This window comes from Eutrema salsugineum, unplaced genomic scaffold (genome assembly GCF_000478725.1).
Source record: "Eutrema salsugineum unplaced genomic scaffold, Eutsalg1_0 scaffold_14, whole genome shotgun sequence".
Taxonomy (NCBI): Eukaryota; Viridiplantae; Streptophyta; class Magnoliopsida; order Brassicales; family Brassicaceae; genus Eutrema; species Eutrema salsugineum.
In genome coordinates, this window is record NW_006256877.1 from 4,907,205 (window position 1) to 4,925,905 (window position 18,701).

The 18,701-nt window shown below is 37.7% G+C and overlaps 4 protein-coding genes and 1 pseudogene across 5 annotated transcripts; 3 read left to right on the forward strand and 2 right to left on the reverse strand.

The window, feature by feature from the left end:
- Positions 1 to 2,930: 2,930 nt before the first annotated feature.
- On the forward strand, positions 2,931 to 4,678 carry LOC18022664 (annotated as a pseudogene).
- Positions 4,679 to 5,101: 423 nt separating this feature from the next.
- LOC18022665 (E3 ubiquitin-protein ligase At3g02290) lies at positions 5,102 to 7,202 on the reverse strand. Its single transcript, XM_006405622.2, has 5 exons — positions 7,009 to 7,202; positions 6,436 to 6,748; positions 5,818 to 6,220; positions 5,512 to 5,621; positions 5,102 to 5,324 (listed from the first exon to the last, which is right to left on the reverse strand). Exons 2-5 carry the CDS (start codon positions 6,553 to 6,555, stop codon positions 5,298 to 5,300), a joined length of 660 nt encoding a protein of 219 aa, XP_006405685.1. The 5' UTR covers positions 6,556 to 6,748; positions 7,009 to 7,202; the 3' UTR covers positions 5,102 to 5,297.
- A 935-nt stretch (positions 7,203 to 8,137) lies between these two features.
- On the forward strand, positions 8,138 to 13,323 carry LOC18022666 (AUGMIN subunit 5). The gene is made up of 10 exons (XM_006405623.2): positions 8,138 to 8,643; positions 8,802 to 9,341; positions 9,653 to 9,794; positions 9,998 to 10,171; positions 10,386 to 10,595; positions 10,685 to 10,870; positions 11,241 to 11,400; positions 11,835 to 12,030; positions 12,177 to 12,309; positions 12,846 to 13,323. The coding sequence occupies exons 1-10, from the start codon at positions 8,138 to 8,140 to the stop codon at positions 12,972 to 12,974; spliced, it is 2,376 nt and encodes a 791-aa protein (XP_006405686.1). The 3' UTR covers positions 12,975 to 13,323.
- Positions 13,324 to 13,771: 448 nt separating this feature from the next.
- On the forward strand, positions 13,772 to 15,255 carry LOC18022667 (vegetative cell wall protein gp1). The gene is made up of 2 exons (XM_006405624.2): positions 13,772 to 13,922; positions 14,017 to 15,255. Exons 1-2 carry the CDS (start codon positions 13,787 to 13,789, stop codon positions 14,829 to 14,831), a joined length of 951 nt encoding a protein of 316 aa, XP_006405687.2. The 5' UTR covers positions 13,772 to 13,786; the 3' UTR covers positions 14,832 to 15,255.
- LOC18022668 (transcription factor BIM3) lies at positions 14,947 to 17,445 on the reverse strand. Of its 2 annotated transcripts, XM_006405625.2 has the most exons (7): positions 17,246 to 17,445; positions 17,078 to 17,162; positions 16,930 to 16,999; positions 16,735 to 16,830; positions 16,304 to 16,644; positions 15,768 to 15,897; positions 15,357 to 15,659 (listed from the first exon to the last, which is right to left on the reverse strand). In XM_006405625.2, the coding sequence occupies exons 1-7, from the start codon at positions 17,325 to 17,327 to the stop codon at positions 15,558 to 15,560; spliced, it is 906 nt and encodes a 301-aa protein (XP_006405688.1). In that variant the 5' UTR covers positions 17,328 to 17,445; the 3' UTR covers positions 15,357 to 15,557. The 2 variants fall into 2 exon arrangements, with proteins under 2 accessions (XP_024014673.1, XP_006405688.1); XM_024158905.1 differs by having other exon boundaries at positions 14,947 to 15,659; positions 16,930 to 17,162.
- Between the last annotated feature and the right edge of the window lie 1,256 nt (positions 17,446 to 18,701).

Sequence of the window (18,701 nt, forward strand, 5' to 3'; positions counted from 1 at the left end):
CTTAGAGATATGATATTTTGAGTTGAAACTGAGGACTTACCTCAAGAAGTGAAGATTGGACGCTGTCAAAAGCCTGGGCAGGTTCCAACCTTCTATGGCTCTCAAGGTCGTGAGTAAAGTTGCTCTTGTTAAGATTAGCCATGATGAGAGTGTCGAGTGTGACTGGAATACCACCGCGTGATGAGCAAGGCAATAGCTGCGCCTCCGAAGCAGACCTCTTTGACGCTTTGGAAGCCGGCTCACCAACATTGGAAGCTGCTGCTGAGCACTTCGAAGAGGACTTCAAAGCTGTTTGCTTATCCTTCGAAGGTGGCTTCGAGACAGTAGCCAGCGATCCTTGACTGGCGTGTCGGAACTTCTTGAGAGTACTGCCAATCGTTCCATCACAACCAGACATGGTATGGCCTGAGACGTAGAGATATGATTTACTGAAATCATGGAAGCACAAACACATCGAGATTGATTAGTGAGCTTACCCCAGATGGTGCTTTTCTTCATAGCAAAAGGTTTGATGAGTAGCTCAACCGAACGATATACTTCGGAATAGCTGACAGCTTGAGCGACACCAACACCACCCTCTTTGCAATGGTCCCGTTTAAAACCTGCGACAAAAAACAGAAACAAAAATAAAGTCAGCCAGAAATAATGAAGCAGCAACATCTAGAAAATATATGACGCTACCTCTATAAGACCAAGCAACTGGAAAGCCAGGATTACATCCCACTTTCATGAAAATAACATTTTTCGTCCACTCCTTCTCATAAGGAGTGTTGCCTCTCAAATGTCTCTTCAGAACGTACTAAATGCGGAACGGGAGGATTACGTTTGTGAATCAACAACCTGTTTTGATATTTGCTGTGGGGTTTGAAGTAATAGGCATATAGGACTTCTTTTATCCCAAGGTTAACAGAAAATAACTTTCCAAAGACTTGGATAGCTGTCAAAACCCTTGAATTGGCCCGGAGAAACGTTCAACTCTGTGGCAACTTCAGCGATTAGGAAAGGAATTCTATCTCGTAGACCTAAAGCAAAAAATGCTTTGTAGATAACTAATTCGTCAGGTGCGGAATTGCAAGCACGCTCAGTCTCCAATGGAACTCTGAGAGCTACAGACGGAGGAATTTTGTAGATGTTTCGAAGCTCAAGAACATCATTAAATGACAGAGTAGAGCTCCGGTTGTTCTCAAACAGAGTATAACTACAAGGTTTGCGTGTTGCTAACACCTGGACGTCGCTACTAGCAGAATTTCGACATGAGTGGACTGTGGAATCGCAACTGAGCTCAGTTTCGGAGAAGATGGAAGGAGCTCGATGCTAAGTTGAACGCTACAAACAAGCTTACAAAGGCTCAAAATAATGATGTGAAAGGAAAGAGATTCTACACGCAGAGCTTCGAATGGAGCTGAGAGTTGTTATTAAAATGGCAAGTCTGGAACAAAGAAAAAAAGAAAAAACGACAGCACAAAGTGTCAGAAACGATGGTGCAGAAATAGATGAGGAAGAAGGTGCGAAAATGAAGATGAATAAAGCTTGAAGTAATAGATAAGGAATTACCTGCGAAATTCTCCATGAACTGAAGCTAAAAATTGGCTGTAAAATGAATGGAGGCAGGAAGCTGGTAAAACAGCGACACAAAAGCTCTTGTCACTTAGGTCAAAGTGACTAGTTTGTTGGGCTTGGTCTTTAAAAGCCCATTCGACTAAAAATTATGGGCAATAGACAAACTCTTGTTTCACGTGGCTAGAAGGAAGGTGGAGCCCATTTAAATAGAATGTGGGTGATTAATAAAGTCCATTATGTGGATTCGGTGTGTGTTTCAAGGAAGACACATTAGTTCATGTAAAAGTGAAATTGAAAGTGTCCTACTTAACTATATGAAGCAACATTGTCATGGTATTCAAGTCGAGATGTCCATATATCTTATGCCACGTAAATGTTAGCGAGTAATTTCAAAGTAAAATTATTTGTCTCGAGGTAATATAAGATCTACTACTCTCTAAATTCTAAATAGGAATTAGAGAGTGGGGAGCAAGTTGTTGGATAAAATAAAATCACTTATAGGACCTATCAGGTAGGTTCGACCTGTGAAAGGTTCGGCCCACGTAAGGTCTGAATACATAGTAAGGTCGGATCGACACAAGATCCAAATAATAGAAAAAGGTTCGACTAACAGAAGGTTCGAATAAGGAAAAGCTTAAACCGACAAAAGGTCTGAATCTTCTAGAGATAACGACTAATACCCTACACGTCATCCTAATCCAAAAGGCTTAGGGTTTGGGAGATGCTTATAAAAGTAGGAGCTCTCGAATGACAAAGGACACGAAGCAATAAGAGCAGAAAAATCCTAGAGAGCATTTTTTTTTTGCAATAGCTTAGCACCTGTGATATATTTGTAGTTCGGAGCTTTGTTATTGGAATAAAGATCTCTTTTTCTCCTATCGATCTGTAAAACTGTCTTTCATTCGAACCTGTTAAAATTTTTCCAAACAATTATAATAAAAATTATTGTAAAATTTCGAATATATATATCTTTAATATATATATATATATGAATTGGTATTATTTTTAAATATATAAATAATAATTAGGACAATAAATAATAAATATTTTTTTATATTTAAAAATAATTAATCTTTTCCTATTTTAATTATATTTTGTTATTTATAATAATATTTCATATAATATAACTTACACATTTAAGTTTATTTTTTAGTTAGATAACAATATAGAGATCTTTAATTATATCTAATTTTCTTATAGACAGAGCATCTTTCGGAATTAGAGATTTAACAAACACTTTGATCGAAGAGAAAAAGAGACGTGAAAAGGAACGTAGGCGTAGCTTTGACTTTGAGATTTCAGATCCTGATGTGAAGAAGTAACCTGTTTTTCAGTTTTTCTTCTTCCTAATCTCGTAGTACTACACGACCATGGATTCTGATGAGGGAGTCTTACTACCAATCCACCAACATCCTATGGTGCCTTGGCATGAAAAGCGGTGGGGTGATTGCTGTGGAGAGTACGAATCTATCAGCGATGACTTTTATTGCAAGAGCTGCGATTTTTTCGCCCACAAGAAATGTAGTGAGTTCTCTCAATTTCTGGACCACCCATCTCACCACAGTCACACTCTTAGGATTTGTAATTTACCAGGTCGTTATTGCAAATTATGTGGAAAGAATATCGACGATATATTCTATCGTTGTCAGACTTGTGACTTCAACATAGATTTACGTTGTGCTAGTTATCCACCAGCAGAGGTTATGGACGTTTCCAAGAAGAATACTCTGATGGTACATGTCGTCTTTGCGAGAAAAAGATTGATGAGAAAATATTTTATCATTGCTCTTCATGTAACTTTAGCTTGGATATGTGTTGTGTCTCAACCCCACCACCACTATCTCTTTTGAATTTGAAAGCTCATGATCATCAACTCTTCCTTCTCCCAAGTTTTGTTTCTTTTACTTGTAATGCTTGTGGGCTCAAGGGAGATCGAAGCCCTTATATATGTGTTCAATGTGGGTTCATGATCCATCAAGACTGCATTGGCCTTCCACGCGTGATTAACATCAATCGGCATGATCATCGTATATCTCGCACTTCTCTTCTATATGTGGAGTTTGTCGCCAGAAGGTGGATTGGACTTGTGGGGGGTATTTTTGTCATAAGTGTCCTAGCTATGTCGTTCATTCGAAATGCGCCACGAGAAGAGATGTCTGGAACGGGATGGAACTCGAAGGGGTACCTGAGGAAACAGAAGATACAGAGCCATATGTTGTAATAGATGACAACACAATACAACATTTCAGCCACAAAGAGCATCACTTAAGACTCAACACTAATGGTCTTCTCTCCGAGGATAACAAGCATTGCAAGGCATGTGCCTATTCCATCGGTCTCCAACCCTTCTATGGCTGTATCATGGATTGTGATTTTTTTATCCACCAAATTTGCGCTGGATTTCCTACAGGGAAATGGCATGTGTTACACAATGAACGACTTACTTTAGTTACCAGCGAGAAAGCTTGGTTCTATTGTGATGCTTGTGGTAGAATGTCCAACGGTTTCAGGTACCAACATGGAGAAACAAATTTAGATAGGCAGTGCAGTTCAATTTCTGAGCCATTTGTCCATCCAAGTCATCCCCATCATCCCTTATATTACACTTCACCAAATGAAGAAAGACAATGTAATGGTTGCAAAAGGTGGAAATCTCAGCTTCTCATGTGCATTGAAGATGGTTGTGGATTTCCTTGGACTTCGAATGTGCCACTTTACCACAAGTGATAAAGCATAGAGTTGACGATCATCCTCTCTCTCTCTTTGCTACGGAGAGGAGGCAAGTGGTAAATATTGGTGTGACATTTGTGAGAAAGAAACCAATTCAGAGAAATGGTTCTACACATGTAAAGATCACCGGGCTAGTTTGCATACAAAGTGTGTGCTTGGAGACCTTACAATTCTCCTGCCAAGAAGCACAATAAATATTTGGTGCATGGATAAATTTGAGGTGGTGCTCAAAAATGCTATTACTCGCCCAATTTGCAAGAAGTGTACATCGCTCTGCATATACCCAATCAACTTGAAGCAGCTTGGAACCTCAGATGTATACGTTTGCTCTTTTATTTGCTATTTTCAATATTGTCAAGAGCTACATATCAACATGGCAAAGCTCTAGTTACAGTGAAACCAATCGCCATTGTTAATTTCTCTTTAGTCTTGAGCCTTGTGTCTCTACTTCGTAATGTTTGGTCAGATCAACGGGAAGGTGAAACTGAGTGGTGCGCAACTGCCCGAAACGTTCGAGAGTGCGTTTGGACTCAGCTTATAACACAAAACAATGAATTCAAGTGTTGTCGATTTTTTTTTTATATGTCCATGGAGATTGTCTGTTCTGTTATTAGAGCTTTTGAGTTCTCACTTTTCAAGGACTTGGGGTTATAATCAATACAGATTTGGTGTATTTGATGGTTTGGTCGAATGATTCAGAGAAGTTAATTTTAAACAACATTCTTCTTCTGCTTTTTCTTCTTGCTCTGATTTGAGAAATACAAAAGATTATTTCTGCTCAATACGGTCTATAAAATCCATTATTTCAAACTTTTTTTCTTTCATTCCGACATATATTATGGAAGATAAATGTACAGATAATGAGTTTATAAAATTAAGAGACATCACAATTCTCATATGTACTGAAAGGCATCTGGATATTCACAATTCCACAGAAGATATATGTACAAGTGATCTCTCTCTGTATTATTTTAATTATGCAAAGAAGCACTGCTTTTTTTCTTCCTTTAGCCAGTTTCATCAAATGCCATCACCTGCAGTAATTAGATTGGAAAATTGGGTAAGAATGTCTTTCGAACTATAATATTACACTGCATTATCTCCAGAAAGAAAATCATTAATGGAAAACTCTATACAAACTGATACAATTTAATATCAAGATTGATGGAACATTCGACCAAATCTGAAGTTTAGAAACTTTTGTAGAAAGCAACGAGTTACCTTTCCACAGACGGGGCAGGTTTCACTTCTCTCCATCCATTCATAAATACAGCTAAGGTGAAAATGGTGACAACACTTTGTGATTATTTTCGGATTCTCTGGCGTGTAATCTGCACATTGCAAAACATTAGATTACTGAAAACGTTTACTTTATGAGTTGAGTTCTTCAAATTCAACATAAACCAACCCAATCCTCTACTTCAGATCTCCCTAGAGTTTTCGATATGCGGCAATAAGCATAAAGATCAGATGAATATAAAATGGATTCAAAGAGACTAATGTAGCATATAAAATTTATAGTATTACCATCGAGGCAGGTTGGACAAATATCCTCATCATCGGAATCTGCATAAGAAAACTCTATCCCCAGCACTTTCTTCGACTTTGTATTCATTGGTGAACCTTTTGAATACACTTCTTTCGAACCATCTTCATAATCAGACTTACTCCGTTTGCCTCCACCACCCAAAGCTTCAGAGCTCATTTCAGTATCACCTCTTAGCGGTTCAGCTTCTTCACCCGAATGGCTCGAGCCCTTAGCCAAACGGAAGTATCTAGGATCAGCGTCGTAAGGCAACGGTCTTGGAGGAGAATGATACATACTAGACAGAGATGAGTCATCAAGTGAAGTTGTGGAATTCATCACTGAAGCAGTCTCAACATTTGGAGGTATCTGATGCATTCCTCCTCTGTTGAATAACGAGGCATACTGCAGAAAAAAGTTATAGAGTAAGTTTCAACAAAACCGGAAGTTGTATCTCCCAAAAACAAAGATGTATACTTGTAATTGATATCCAAACAAGAAACCATTCAACAAGCATGAGAAGACAGATATTCATGTTTTGATGTAACTTTTTGGAACACAATTGTCATTCCTGCTTCTGTAAAAGGATCACATGATTCGAACGAAGGAGAAGAACATACCAAACCCATGACATTATGGAGGAAGCAATTAAGGCATGGACAGTTCCTAGACATGGAAGTGTTTGGATTCACATAACTCTCAAAGAGATCAACTTGAAAGCAACAACAGAGAGCTCCCATCTTCAACTTCCAAAAAAACCTTCAAAATTAATACTCCAACCTCAAGAATCTTGATCAAACCAGAAAAAGGTTTAACAAAAGCAAGTTAAAATGAGAGAGAGGAAGCCAATTTCACAGAAGATTTTCACTGCCTCCTGAAAAACAGAATCCTCTCTCTTAGGTGCAACAACTCTTGCTCCTACAGTTGAATCGCCTGTAAGAGAAACATATTAAAAAAAATCGAATCAGCTGATTACGCTCAAACGAAATGATTCCAAAATCTAAAAACGTTTAGAATTCCGCAGTTCTTTGAGGGTAAAAATTCAATCTTTAATAGACGATCATAAGCATCAAACCAAAATAAGAGATTCTAAGCTCATCAATAGCTTCAGAACAAAAGGGTTTTCGAAACCGATCCTGTTGATCATCAAATACAACTTTTTCAAAAGAAAAAACAGAGAAATCGAAGAGCACCTTTGAGAAACAGGCCTGAGAAAACCCAGAAGCAATCAATGAGAATTTTCCGGTATGAGAGGCTATATATCAATCTGTTGACTAATTCCTTGATTGAAGGTTTTCAAGTTTGTCGAAACCTTTTTCCGGCGAAAAAGTGCAAAATGATCTTTCCCGGAATAATAGCGATTCTCTCTCTCCCGTCTTTGTCTTCTTCTACCTTTTGATCCATTAGTTTTGGTTGAAATATAAACCAGGAAAACAGAAAGTTTCGGTTACCATCCTTTTATTTTTACCTTTATCTAACTTTCACCTTAAAGTTTTGATTATAATTTTAAGTTATTCTAATTTGACCCATATGTTTTGTATACAACAACTCGACCCAGTTACACCTATTACCGATCCGCGCCGCTGGCCAAAATTTATAAACCAAACCAAACCCCTCTAAACCGAACCATAAATCCTAAATCTGAAAGAATTAGAAAATTGGGATAAAAGTTTCTATTTTAAATTATCTGAATCCAATTTTTATCAAATCCAGCTGAATTAAATCAAAATTTACTAAAAATTATCATTTTAATGAAATATATATAATTTTTATAAAAAAATAATAATCAAAATTAATATTTTGTTTTTGTTATGATTTTTATTCAAATTTAAACTGAATCCAAATCTAAATCAGACCAAAACTTTTAAACCCAAACAGAACCGAACAAAATATAATTTGATTTCGAATGGAATTTGGTTTTCAAGAATCCAAAAAAACCCCAAAATTTGAACCGAATCAAACCGAACGAAATAACCGAATCCAACCCCTACGAGTGAGTCTAACACTTCCAGAAAAATACGAGTTTGTTTTCTTAAGTTGCACCCTGACAAAGCGGGACCTTCATTTTGAAAATCTCTTCTCTCTAAATCCTTCTCTCTCTCTCTCCGTCGCAAGTTTTCCCTTTTCCGTCACCGGAACCGGCGATATTAGTCTCCGGTCACTCCAGATCTGTTCTTCTATTTCTCCCAATTGGTGACTGCTTTTGAATAACTTTAGGGGTTTCGCTACGTATCTCTTTCGATTTTGAACAAAGAAAATCCAATGTATGAGTAGAAAAAAAAAATTGGAACTTCTCCTGAAGAAAGGATTGATTTTTAGAGAATGCAGAGCTTATTGAGCTCGTCTCCGACACCGGAGGCGATTTTAGAATGGCTACAGAAGGAAATGGGTTACATGCAATTAGGTCCGTATATTAGTGGGTCAAGCAAATCTCATGTCCCTTCCATTGATGCTATAAAGAAGATTTGCAGAGGTAACATGATACCTATTTGGAGTTTTTTGATAAACCGAGTGAAATCGGAGAAGACGGTGGAGAGGATTAGGAGGAACATTACGGTTCATGGAGGAGGAAGCAGCAATGTTAGCTCCGGTAAAGAGGAGAGTAAGGGCAAAGGAAGGCGGAGAGAGAAGACGGTGACGGGAGAGAGTTCGAGTTATGCAGAGGGTAGAGAAGCTGCGTTACAGGAAAGGGAATTAGCTGCAAAGGAGGTTGAGAGGTTGAGGAACATAGTGAGGAGACAAAGGAGAGATTTGAAGTCTCGAATGTTGGAGGTCTCTAGAGAAGAAGCGGAACGAAAGAGGATGCTTAACGAAAGAGCAAGTTACAGGTTTGATTTGAATCTTAGATTTTTGATTACTTTGTTTCTCACTTGTAAAACATGAGACTTTGTTCAACATCAACCTGTATTAAGAGACTGGCTCTATTGAAATGCGTTGAATCTGTGATGTATAGTAGATAATTGCTCTGTTACATTTTTATTTTCAGACACAAGCAAGCATTGTTGGAAGCTTATGATCAACAGTGTGATGAAGCAACAAGAGTATTTGCAGAGTATCATAAAAGGCTACAAGTCTATGTTAATCAAGCAATGGATGCACAACGGTCTGTTGATTCGTTGAGTGAGGTATCAAGCAGCCTAAGTGCTAACAGTGAGAGGGAAGCTGTTTATTCCACTGTCAAAGGAGCAAAACCTGCAGATGATGTCATTCTCATGGAAACAACTCGAGAACGAGATATCAGGACGGTTTGTGATTTGCTTGCAACACGCATGATTGAAAGAATACGCAACTTCTTCCCTGCTTACGAAGGAAATGGAATTTGTTCACATCCTGAGCAGGAAACTACCAAGTTGGGTTTTGAATATGATGGAGAAATATCTGATGAGATGAATAATGTTATAGCAGATTCCCTCAGGAGTCCTCCTCTACTGCTTCAGGCTATTGCTGCGTACACTTTACGCGTTAAGACCCTCATATCCAGAGAGATGGAGAAGATTGATGTCAGAGCAGATGCTGAGACGCTAAGGTGTCTCCTGACTTTCCTTCTTACGCCACTCTTTATGATTATGCACTCCTGCTTCTTGCGGGTTCGTGAAGTTATGAAACTCATCTTGCAAATTGTTACACATTCTGAGTACGTTGCAGCTTGATTCTATTCACATGTGTTTGATCTGGTAGATATAAGCTGTTCCTGGACTTCCTTTATGTTTTGTTTGTTCGATGATAATTGTTACTCTATATATTTTCAAATTTTCAGTTTTCAGTCTACTCTCTTAAGTTCTTGTTCGAGGGTTGCTTAAGGCTAATGTAAGCAATTTGATGTCAATCTGTTTACAGGTATAAGTATGAGAACAACCGGGTAACAGACAATTCTTCTTCTGACGTGAGCTCGCCTTTGAGTTATCAGTTTAATGGTAATGGGAAGATAGGTACAGATACTCATTCCCAAGGATCCAACAACCAGCTCCTTGAACGGCAGGTTGCTTTCCTTGTCTAATTTTACTGATTTCTTCTTGTTAATTTGGACATATAGAGAAAGGAGAACTATGCTTCAAACCAATGTTTAATTCAGACAGATATAGTCGGTTTAGTCTTCCAGTGCTGCATCTGTTCGTGTTGCACCGTATGGCCATATGTTTAAGGTCTGTTTATCTTACCTTCCACCAATGCTACTTTGTCCAGAAAGCGCATGTTCAACAATTTTTGGCTACTGAGGATGCACTAAACAAAGCTGCTGAAGCTCGCGACCTATGTCAGAATTTTATAAACCGTTTGCATGGAAGTGCTGATGCAGCTTCGTCACATACGCTTGCTGGAGGCAAAACACAGCATGTTAACAATCTTAGGAAACTTGAGGTAAATGCCAGATTTCCCTACGTTTCTTTACTTTTTTTCCTTTCAGTTGAATCTAAAAAGAAAAACTCATGTTCTTTGTAGTAAGTTTTTCATTTGAGTTGATTGTATTCCTTTTGGCACTTGCCACAGCCTACTGATTCGCACTTATCATGAATGCCCACTATATGTGAGGTTCATGCTGATATAACAAGCTATCCATTTTTCTCCTTTGCAGTTAGATGTATGGGGAAAGGAAAGAGAAGCTGCTGGTTTGAGGGCTAGCTTAAACACATTGATATCTGAAATACAACGGCTAAATAAGTTATGCGCAGAAAGAAAAGAAGCCGAAGGCTCCTTGAAAAAGAAGTGGAAGAAAATTGAGGAGTTTGATGTTCGCAGATCCGAACTTGAAACCATATATACAACTCTTCTCAAGGCCAACATGGTAATATCCCAACTGATTCTCTCATAGAATTACTAAAATGATAAATACTATGAGCACCACTCTGTATTCTGACCTCCTAATTTTTATAGGATGCTGTTGCATTCTGGAGTCAGCAACCACTAGCGGCAAGGGAATATGCAGCAGCCACTGTAATTCCAGCTAGTGAACTTGTTGTGGACATTTCAAACAGCGCAAAAGATTTCATTGAGAAAGAGGTGTCTGCTTTCTTCAAAAGTCCTGATAACACTCTCTATATGCTTCCAGCAACTCCCCAGGTATGTAAGATGTGAAATGATATTCTACTGTATTTTATCTATTCATTTCTGCGTGATATGAGTGTATTTCAGTTTATTCGTAAAATATATTTCACTCAAAATTGAAGACTGATAGTTGTAGAGAAATACAAAACGAATAGAAGTTGCATATAGGAACATGTGGTATATGTTGGAAGGGTCTTTTGGTCTGTAAGTCAAAATAATCGTGCAGCATAAAATAACTTTGGCATATTTATGATTCAAACAACATTTTAGCTGGTCTCATCGGTGTAACAGAATGGGCAATTAGAAGACTTCGTGTTCTTTCATTCTAGCGAACTTGCATATAGATGCCTCGACCTGTTCATATTCTAAACACCTTATTAATTAGGGACTTCTGGAGTCTATGGGAGCTAATGGATCGACAGGACCTGAAGCTGTTGCCTATGCAGAGAAGAATGCTACTTTATCGACTGCAAGAGCCGGTGCAAGAGACCCATCAGCAATTCCATCTATTTGTCGTATTTCTGCTGCCCTTCAATATCCTGCAGGTGAGGTTTCTCTTTTTTAATTTTTTTTTTTTTTCAAAGACCTCCCATAGTTCTTCCCTCCGGAAAAGTTATGAGCATTGAACAATGGAAAATCTTGATTTCTTAGTTTCAAAGAGCCGAATGAAACCAGTGCTCACTACCTCGTGAAACCAGTGCTCACTATATCTTTTAATGCAATCCAAAATCAAACGAAAAAGAATATACAGAAGTTTATCTTAGCACTACTGGTTCATCTACCTAATACGTAGATTGAGGTATGCTAGATTAGCCAGTAGGTTTGATGACAATCACTAGTTGCATATCAGCACCATGCTTTGAATCTGCTGCCAATTTTAATCACAGAAAGTGGAGCACCTTTAAATGAAATACTTAGAATTCTTCGTAATATTCTTAGTAGGATTTTCTTATGATCAATATTCTTGCTTTTCAAATAGGTCTGCAGGGTTTAGATGCAAGCCTGGCCTCGGTTTTAGAGTCTCTTGAGTTCTGCTTAAAGGTTCGTGGTTCTGAAGCATGTGTTTTGGAAGACTTAGCCAAGGCAATCAATTCGGTGCATGTACGCCAAGATTTAGTTGAAAGTGGTCATGCTCTGTTAGATCATGCTTCTCGTGCCCAGCAAAAATATGAAAGGTAAGTGGTGTTCTTTCGTACTCTGGTCTACACGGGCCACCATTATCCTATTCATTGCCCCAATCTATTTGTTGATATGCCTTGACTTGTGTAAACTTTCACTGTTGTAACTTTCTGTGCATTGTCTATGTCAATATTGTATGCAGGGCAACAGATTATTGCCTCGATCTAGCTACTGAACAAGAGAATACGATATCGGAGCAATGGTTGCCTGAACTTAAGACTGCGGTCCTGAATGCTCAAGCTGCCTCCGAGCACTGCAAATACGTCAGGGGTTTGGTATGGAACTATTTTTAAGTATTATTCTTATTTATTATGATTAATATACTATTTCTCATTTTAGTCTGTATCGCATTAACATTGTGGTTATAACAGATTACATTCCCACACTAATTTGCAAGGTTTATATTGAGTAACAATGGATATGTTGCGGAGTAGTCATGATTGTTCCTTATGATTAGATACTAGTCCTATCTACTGATAATGACCGTCTTAATGTGTCTTACCTTGAGTGTTCTTAAGCTGTAATAGTCTTCTCTTGGAACCATAAATGAGAAGCATATCAGCTGCTTGACAATGTTTAAAGTGTTATAGCTTTTGGGATTTAACTCTTTAAGCTTACCTTTTATTTAAGTTTTACATATGAAATGTTCAGGTTTTCATATAGCAACGGCTTATAAAACTACAAATAAAGTTTACGTTTTCTAGTCTTTATGTTATTTATGGGTTGTTTATGGATATATTGTACTAAAATCCTACTTTTCTTCCTTTTTTTTAATACCCTGAAAATATATTTGATTGTATTTTCAATGCAGCTTGACGAATGTTGGGAACAGCCAGCAGCAACAGTTGTGGATTGGGTCACTGTAGATGGTCAAAATGTTGCAGCTTGGCAAAACCATGTCAAACAGCTTCTCACCTTTTACGATAAAGAATCATTATGAACGTTAAATCCCATCAATGACGCGCTCAATTCTCTACTCTTGGAATTGCAAGTTTCTCTCTGGGGTGAAGAAACCCTTATTTATACTCTACTGGTGGTGAATCAGATCTTCAACAACAATGTTTGCAAACAGGGAAAAGCTCGAGTTACGATTGTAAAGAAAATGGTAACTCTACTTCTCTGATAATAACGGTTGTTCGTGTGTCATAGTTTGTGTTTTCGCAATTTGTGTTTCGCAATTTGTGTTTTTTACTGGTCTAATTATGTTTGATTCTCTTAATCAGTCTTTAGATTTGTATCACGAGGTTTGTGTTTCATTCATTATTAGCCTAGACGGATTAGTTTACTCATTCTGCAAAAGTATCTTACTTTGTAAGCCTTTTTTCTTTCCTATTTAGCTTCAATCTGTGAATGTGAATGTTGAGGAATAATAGTTTTTGTGTTGTCAACAACTTGTGATGTGTACAAGTAACGATCTTGAGAGTTTTACTTTTGAGGCTTGCTCTTGAACATTAAACTCTCGTGAAGTTTGGATATTATTGTCGGACAACTATTGTATCTGCAAAGTAACACAACGGAAAAGAAAAACCCACAAATCTAAATAATTTTGGTAATAGTTTTATCATAAACAGAGGGATATATCAAAGTATTTGTGTTTTTTGGATCCTTGTCTTCCCAGAAACTGAATTATACGAAAAGGCGAATCACGAGACAGAAAACAACAAAAAAGCTTTTTGAAAAACCCCATATTTCTGTGTCTTCTTATATCAAAAAGAACAAAACTATTCAACTATAGCAGCACAGAGCTCAAGAATGTCTTCTCTTCTCATCCTCTTCTTCATTGCCTTAACATTCAATATACACTCTTCAAAGGCAACAAATCCACCTGTAAGGATCACTGACACTGTCCATTGCAACCCCAATAACCTCTACTCAGTCTCTGTCTCAGGTATCAATCGACAGAAACTGGTTTTTAGTATTGAGACAATTTCTCTCTTCTCTGTTCTGATAAAGTTTGTCTTCTTCTGTCTGGATTTGCGCAGATTCCTCTGTTGAATGCAGATTCAGACGAGTAGAACCGAGTTTCGGACAGGAGAATCAAAAGCTGTTCAAGAAATGGGACACCGTTTTAGACGAGCAAACCCAATGTGAAAAGAGAATCAAAAGGTGTTCAAGAAATGGAGAAAATCAGATCTTCTTCGCCGGAGAGAAGCGTCCAAAGAGAAAGCCTAGACGGATTCTGAAACAAATAAAGAAAGCAAGTCAGGTTCAGTTTCAAGACAAGGAGAAGAGGATATCAAGATACCTGCAAAACAAAAATTTAGCAGACAAGAAGTTCTTCTTCCCACATCCATGGTTTCTTCCTCCAAACCCATTTGCACCACCACATTCGATTTTCCCACCAAACCCATTTGCACCACCACCTTCTATTTTCCCACCAAATCCGTTTAAACCTCCACCTCCTTCTATATTTCCTCCAAACCCATTTCGGCCTCCACCGCCTCATTCGATTTTCCCACCAAACCCGTTTCAGCCTCGTCCTTCTCCTCCTCCATCAATATTTCCTCCATTGTTTCCTCGGCCACCTCCCACTCCTCCTCCATCGTTTTTCCCTCCAAACCCATTTCAGCCTCGTCCTCCTCAACCTCCTCCTCCATCGATTTTACCTCCAATATTTCCTCAGCCTCCTCCTCCAGCTCCACCTCCTCCTCGATCAATATTCCCTCCAAATCCATTTCAGCCTCGTCCTCCTCAGCTTCCTCCTGCTCCTCCTCCATCTATATTTCCTCCAATCATTCGTCAGCCTCCTCCAGCTCCTCCTCCTCCTCGATCGTTTTTCCCTCCGAACCCATTTTAGCCTCGTCCTCCTCTTCCCAGTACTCCTCCACCGCGCTCTTTCTTTCCTCCACTGCCTCCAATCTTTCCAGGCCTAAATCCACCACCACCACCACCACCACCTCCTCCTCCTCCACCTCCGTCAATATTTCCATTTCCTCCATTCCCATTCTTTCCACCACCACACAACCCTGGCCCTCCTCCTGCTTTATCTTCTTCAGCAAACAAACAACCTCATTAATCGAACTTAAGTTGAGTAAGGTTTATACAAGGGTATAGAATAAAGATGAGTTCTCTACTTCTACTGAAAATTGTATCTCTTCTTCAATATATAGATCTAGATACTCTGTCTCATATCAAACTTAAGTCTTATGATAACATGGACTGCCTTATATCAAACCAAACATGATACAGACATGTCAAGAAGTACAAAATAAATTCCCCGATTAGTACTTTGTAGTACTAGTTTGAGTACCGTAGTGTGAGACAGTGAAGGGCAAAAAGTTATGGATATATATATATATATATATATACTTGAAAAGTGCCATTAAATGGATCAATTCCTCTTTATTGAATTTTGAAACTTGCTACATATCTTATTTTCTACATCATGACTCATGAGGACAGTCGCAGCTCGATAGAAGTAGCGAATCACAGCTATATACATTAATCTAAAGCTACAGATACCCCCAGAAAAATTTAAACATGAAACAGTTGTCATAAAGTAGAAAATAAGAAACCAGATCTCTTATCTTCTTATCCTCTTCTGGGACTGATCTAATTCTTTGCAGATGCTTCTAGTTTCAGCAGGAGAATCCCCTTCTTCATCAGTGATGCTATTACAATGATCCTAACGAAATATAAAAGAATTGAGCTTAACGGACATAAATTTACAAGAATCACTTGCAGAGTAGTGGAATTTTTTTGGTTCTTTCAAGTCAAAATATTACAGACATACCTCAGAAGCAAAAGCACTGGCAGAATACGCGCGATCTGCTCTTTTCCGAAGGTTTAACTTCACAGATATCAAGGTCTCCGACATATTGACACCCGATGACTTAAGTGCTTCGGTTAGATTGTGTAGTACCCTGTTCCAAAAATCAAACCAAAACCAATATGAGCTTCAATCAAATAAATCCATCTAAGTTTGTTCGAGTACAATAGCAGTTAGAATCTTGAATTCACATACCCAACAGCATCACTACCTATTTAAGTCCTCTCGTATACTTCCTAGTAGAAACATTCCAACTTTGGACTATGGTTATGACACACCTATCTCTGTAAGACTTCCTAAGTTTCAATCAAATCAAACCAAAACCAGTATGAGCTTCAATCAAATATATTCATCTATATTTCCTCAAATTATCCTTTTCTAGACCCTGAGTTTGTTACAGTAGCAGTTAGCATCACTACCTATTTAACTAACTCACACCTTCTTCCAAAAATAGAAGTAAATAAACCTTTTAAAGTTATTATCATCTACATATGTCTTACCTTTGGGAGCAGACATTAGACAAGCTGGCTGATGTTTTCTCGTCCGAGTTTAACAATTCTTTCTTATTGCGATCATTTGATCCACAACTCGGTCTTGGTTGCCAAAAGTCATGCTGAACAAACTGCAGCGGAGTCTCGGTAGGTTCATAAGACGAAACTGCTGAAACATGACTGTGTTCGAGAATCTTGGTAGTAGCTGCTGAGTCGTCGACATAAAGATCCACAGGATTTTGCATATCCGAGAGCAACCCGGAAGAAGCAGCAACTTTGTCGTTACTTGGAAAGCATTTAACGATATCAGGATGGTCACTCACCTCCCCAACAGGGTCGTGATTATTTCTCTGCATTCAATTTTACATGAAACAGTTGTCAAAAAAGACCCACTAGACAAAACAAAGATGAATCTCATGTAGCAACAAGAAAGTGAATACCCATGGAATCAATTTGGTTGGGGCTTGATACCACATTTGGTGAGATCCTTCATACATTTGAACTTTTTCTTGTAGAAACTGAATATACTCTATAACCTGAAGCAAGTAAAAACCAAAAATTTGATAAACATCTAGGAACTGAAACACACTTATTTGGTCATAATTTATGACTCATCAAGTTACATCTTCTTCTACCTCCAACAAGAAAGATGCTTTATCTCGTTTCTGATCATTCTGAGGTATAATGTCCATTAAACTCTGAAATCTGCATACCCACAAAAATACAAATAAGGAAGAAAAGTTTACTCCTTTTAGTGAAAATCGAAAATTTTGATATATGAACCTTTCATTGATTTTGCTTCTTCTTCGCTGCTCAGTCTCGGAATGTTTCGATCTAAGCGAGCTGCGATTCCTCCTCGTCATCATCCCTGAGATTTTAAAGTACGGTACAATCGGATTCTGTACGGAAAATGGAAGAATCAAAAGACCTGATAAAAGTCAGAATACGAACCTGTTGAAGAATCATTTTGATGAGAAGGCAAGTTACTGTATACATCCGCCTCTAATTGCTCATCGAGGTCAGGAGAGTTCATAGTTTAAATAAAGTAGACGAAATCGGCACCGGAGATGGTGCAGATGCGAGACGAAACTCCGGCGAGAGAGTGTGTGCGATAAATTTGGTGTATTATCTTGAGAAGAAGGGGAAAAGGATAAAGGGATAAAACCCAAAAAAAAAAAAAAAAAAAAGCCCTAGATGATATAAATAGGCCCAAATAGTAATAATAGTGATTTTTGGTAATAGTGGTTCTTACAAGATCATAGTTGACCAAAAATCAAAAACAAAAAGTGAAAACTGTATATATAACAAAACATAGAGTACTGCTGATACCATGTTGTAAAATCAGATGAAAATAACATGTAGGTGAAATTAAAAGGGAATCGTATAAATGCAAGAGCTAAAGTACAGGAACTAAACACACAACGCAATATAGGGTTTTTCTATACTTAAAATCTGTATATCTGTTAAGAAATCTTACAAGTTCTCTCTAATACAATTTAGACAGACTTAAGACAAACCTTTGATCTGCAGTTTTAGTTTTGCCTATTCTTAGATTTATATGTGATCTAAGAACTTTTCTTAAAAACTATTTAATCTTTAATAATCATTCTTTACAAGAATCTCTCACTTTTATGCTAAGTGATTTCTAGTAGATTTGTTAAGCACATACAATGCTTCAATGCTTCAATCTGGTAGACAAAATGACTATACATGCCGAAAACCTTTCTTAGAGATAAAACCAAATTTCCAAAAATATTCCTTGTTTCCTTAAACTTTTCCAGGATTTAAGAAAATCTTCCATTCTCCTAGATCATCTCCAAAATACTCAGCTCCATTCAGTAAAAGCTACACGTCCAACTCTACTTCTCCTTAAGCTCTAAGTCATGATTTGCTTCGCGCTCTCCACACTTGTGTCACTCCGTGTTCCAGCTCCACTGTTCAACTGCTTTAATATCAGCTATATCTTCAAATAGAGGGATATTATTTGTTTTGTACAAATTAAGATTGATTTCTCTTTTTTTTCTTCTATTTCTTCCTTTTAAAGTTAGTTTGGTATGTTTTGTTACTTAAAAATTAGAATTTAAAAAATTGTTAAAAGAAAGATTAGAGATTTTTTTAGAAAAACAAGTTTCACCAACGTTGAGTTTAGAAAATAAGGAAGTTTAGAGAATAAGAGCAAATACAAGACTTGGGAACTTTACGATTCCTAAACCATAGAATACCAAGTCCCCATTATTAACAAGAAACAAACGAGAAAACCATTAACAGTAATAAGAGTGAACTGAGCTAATATGAACGGTTGACTACTTCATTAAGTAGCAATATATATACTTGGATTTTAGTTTTCGGAAAGTTTCAGAGTGGATCGTAGGCATTAATGCCTCTGTAGAAATGAGAAGAAGTGTAG

Bases quoted from the DNA above. Each gene is read 5' to 3' on its own strand.
- LOC18022665 (XM_006405622.2), bottom strand. From the start codon at position 6,555: ATGGGAGCTCTCTGTTGTTGCTTTCAAGTTGATCTCTTTGAGAGTTAT. The intron at 6,221-6,435 runs GTATGTTCTTCT...TTTTTTCTGCAG, and splicing joins TCCATAATGTCATGGGTTTG to TATGCCTCGTTATTCAACAG. The intron at 5,325-5,511 runs GTAACTCGTTGC...TAATTACTGCAG, and splicing joins CCTGCCCCGTCTGTGGAAAG to GTGATGGCATTTGATGAAAC.
- LOC18022666 (XM_006405623.2), top strand. From the start codon at position 8,138: ATGCAGAGCTTATTGAGCTCGTCTCCGACACCGGAGGCGATTTTAGAA. The intron at 9,795-9,997 runs GTTGCTTTCCTT...TACTTTGTCCAG, and splicing joins ACCAGCTCCTTGAACGGCAG to AAAGCGCATGTTCAACAATT. The intron at 10,172-10,385 runs GTAAATGCCAGA...TCTCCTTTGCAG, and splicing joins ACAATCTTAGGAAACTTGAG to TTAGATGTATGGGGAAAGGA.
- LOC18022667 (XM_006405624.2), top strand. From the start codon at position 13,787: ATGTCTTCTCTTCTCATCCTCTTCTTCATTGCCTTAACATTCAATATA. The intron at 13,923-14,016 runs GTATCAATCGAC...GGATTTGCGCAG, and splicing joins CTACTCAGTCTCTGTCTCAG to ATTCCTCTGTTGAATGCAGA.
- LOC18022668 (XM_024158905.1), bottom strand. From the start codon at position 17,327: ATGAACTCTCCTGACCTCGATGAGCAATTAGAGGCGGATGTATACAGT. The intron at 15,898-16,303 runs GTAAGACATATG...TTTTTGGAACAG, and splicing joins TCTAATGTCTGCTCCCAAAG to GGTACTACACAATCTAACCG. The intron at 15,660-15,767 runs GTATGTCTGTAA...ATATTTCGTTAG, and splicing joins CCAGTGCTTTTGCTTCTGAG to GATCATTGTAATAGCATCAC.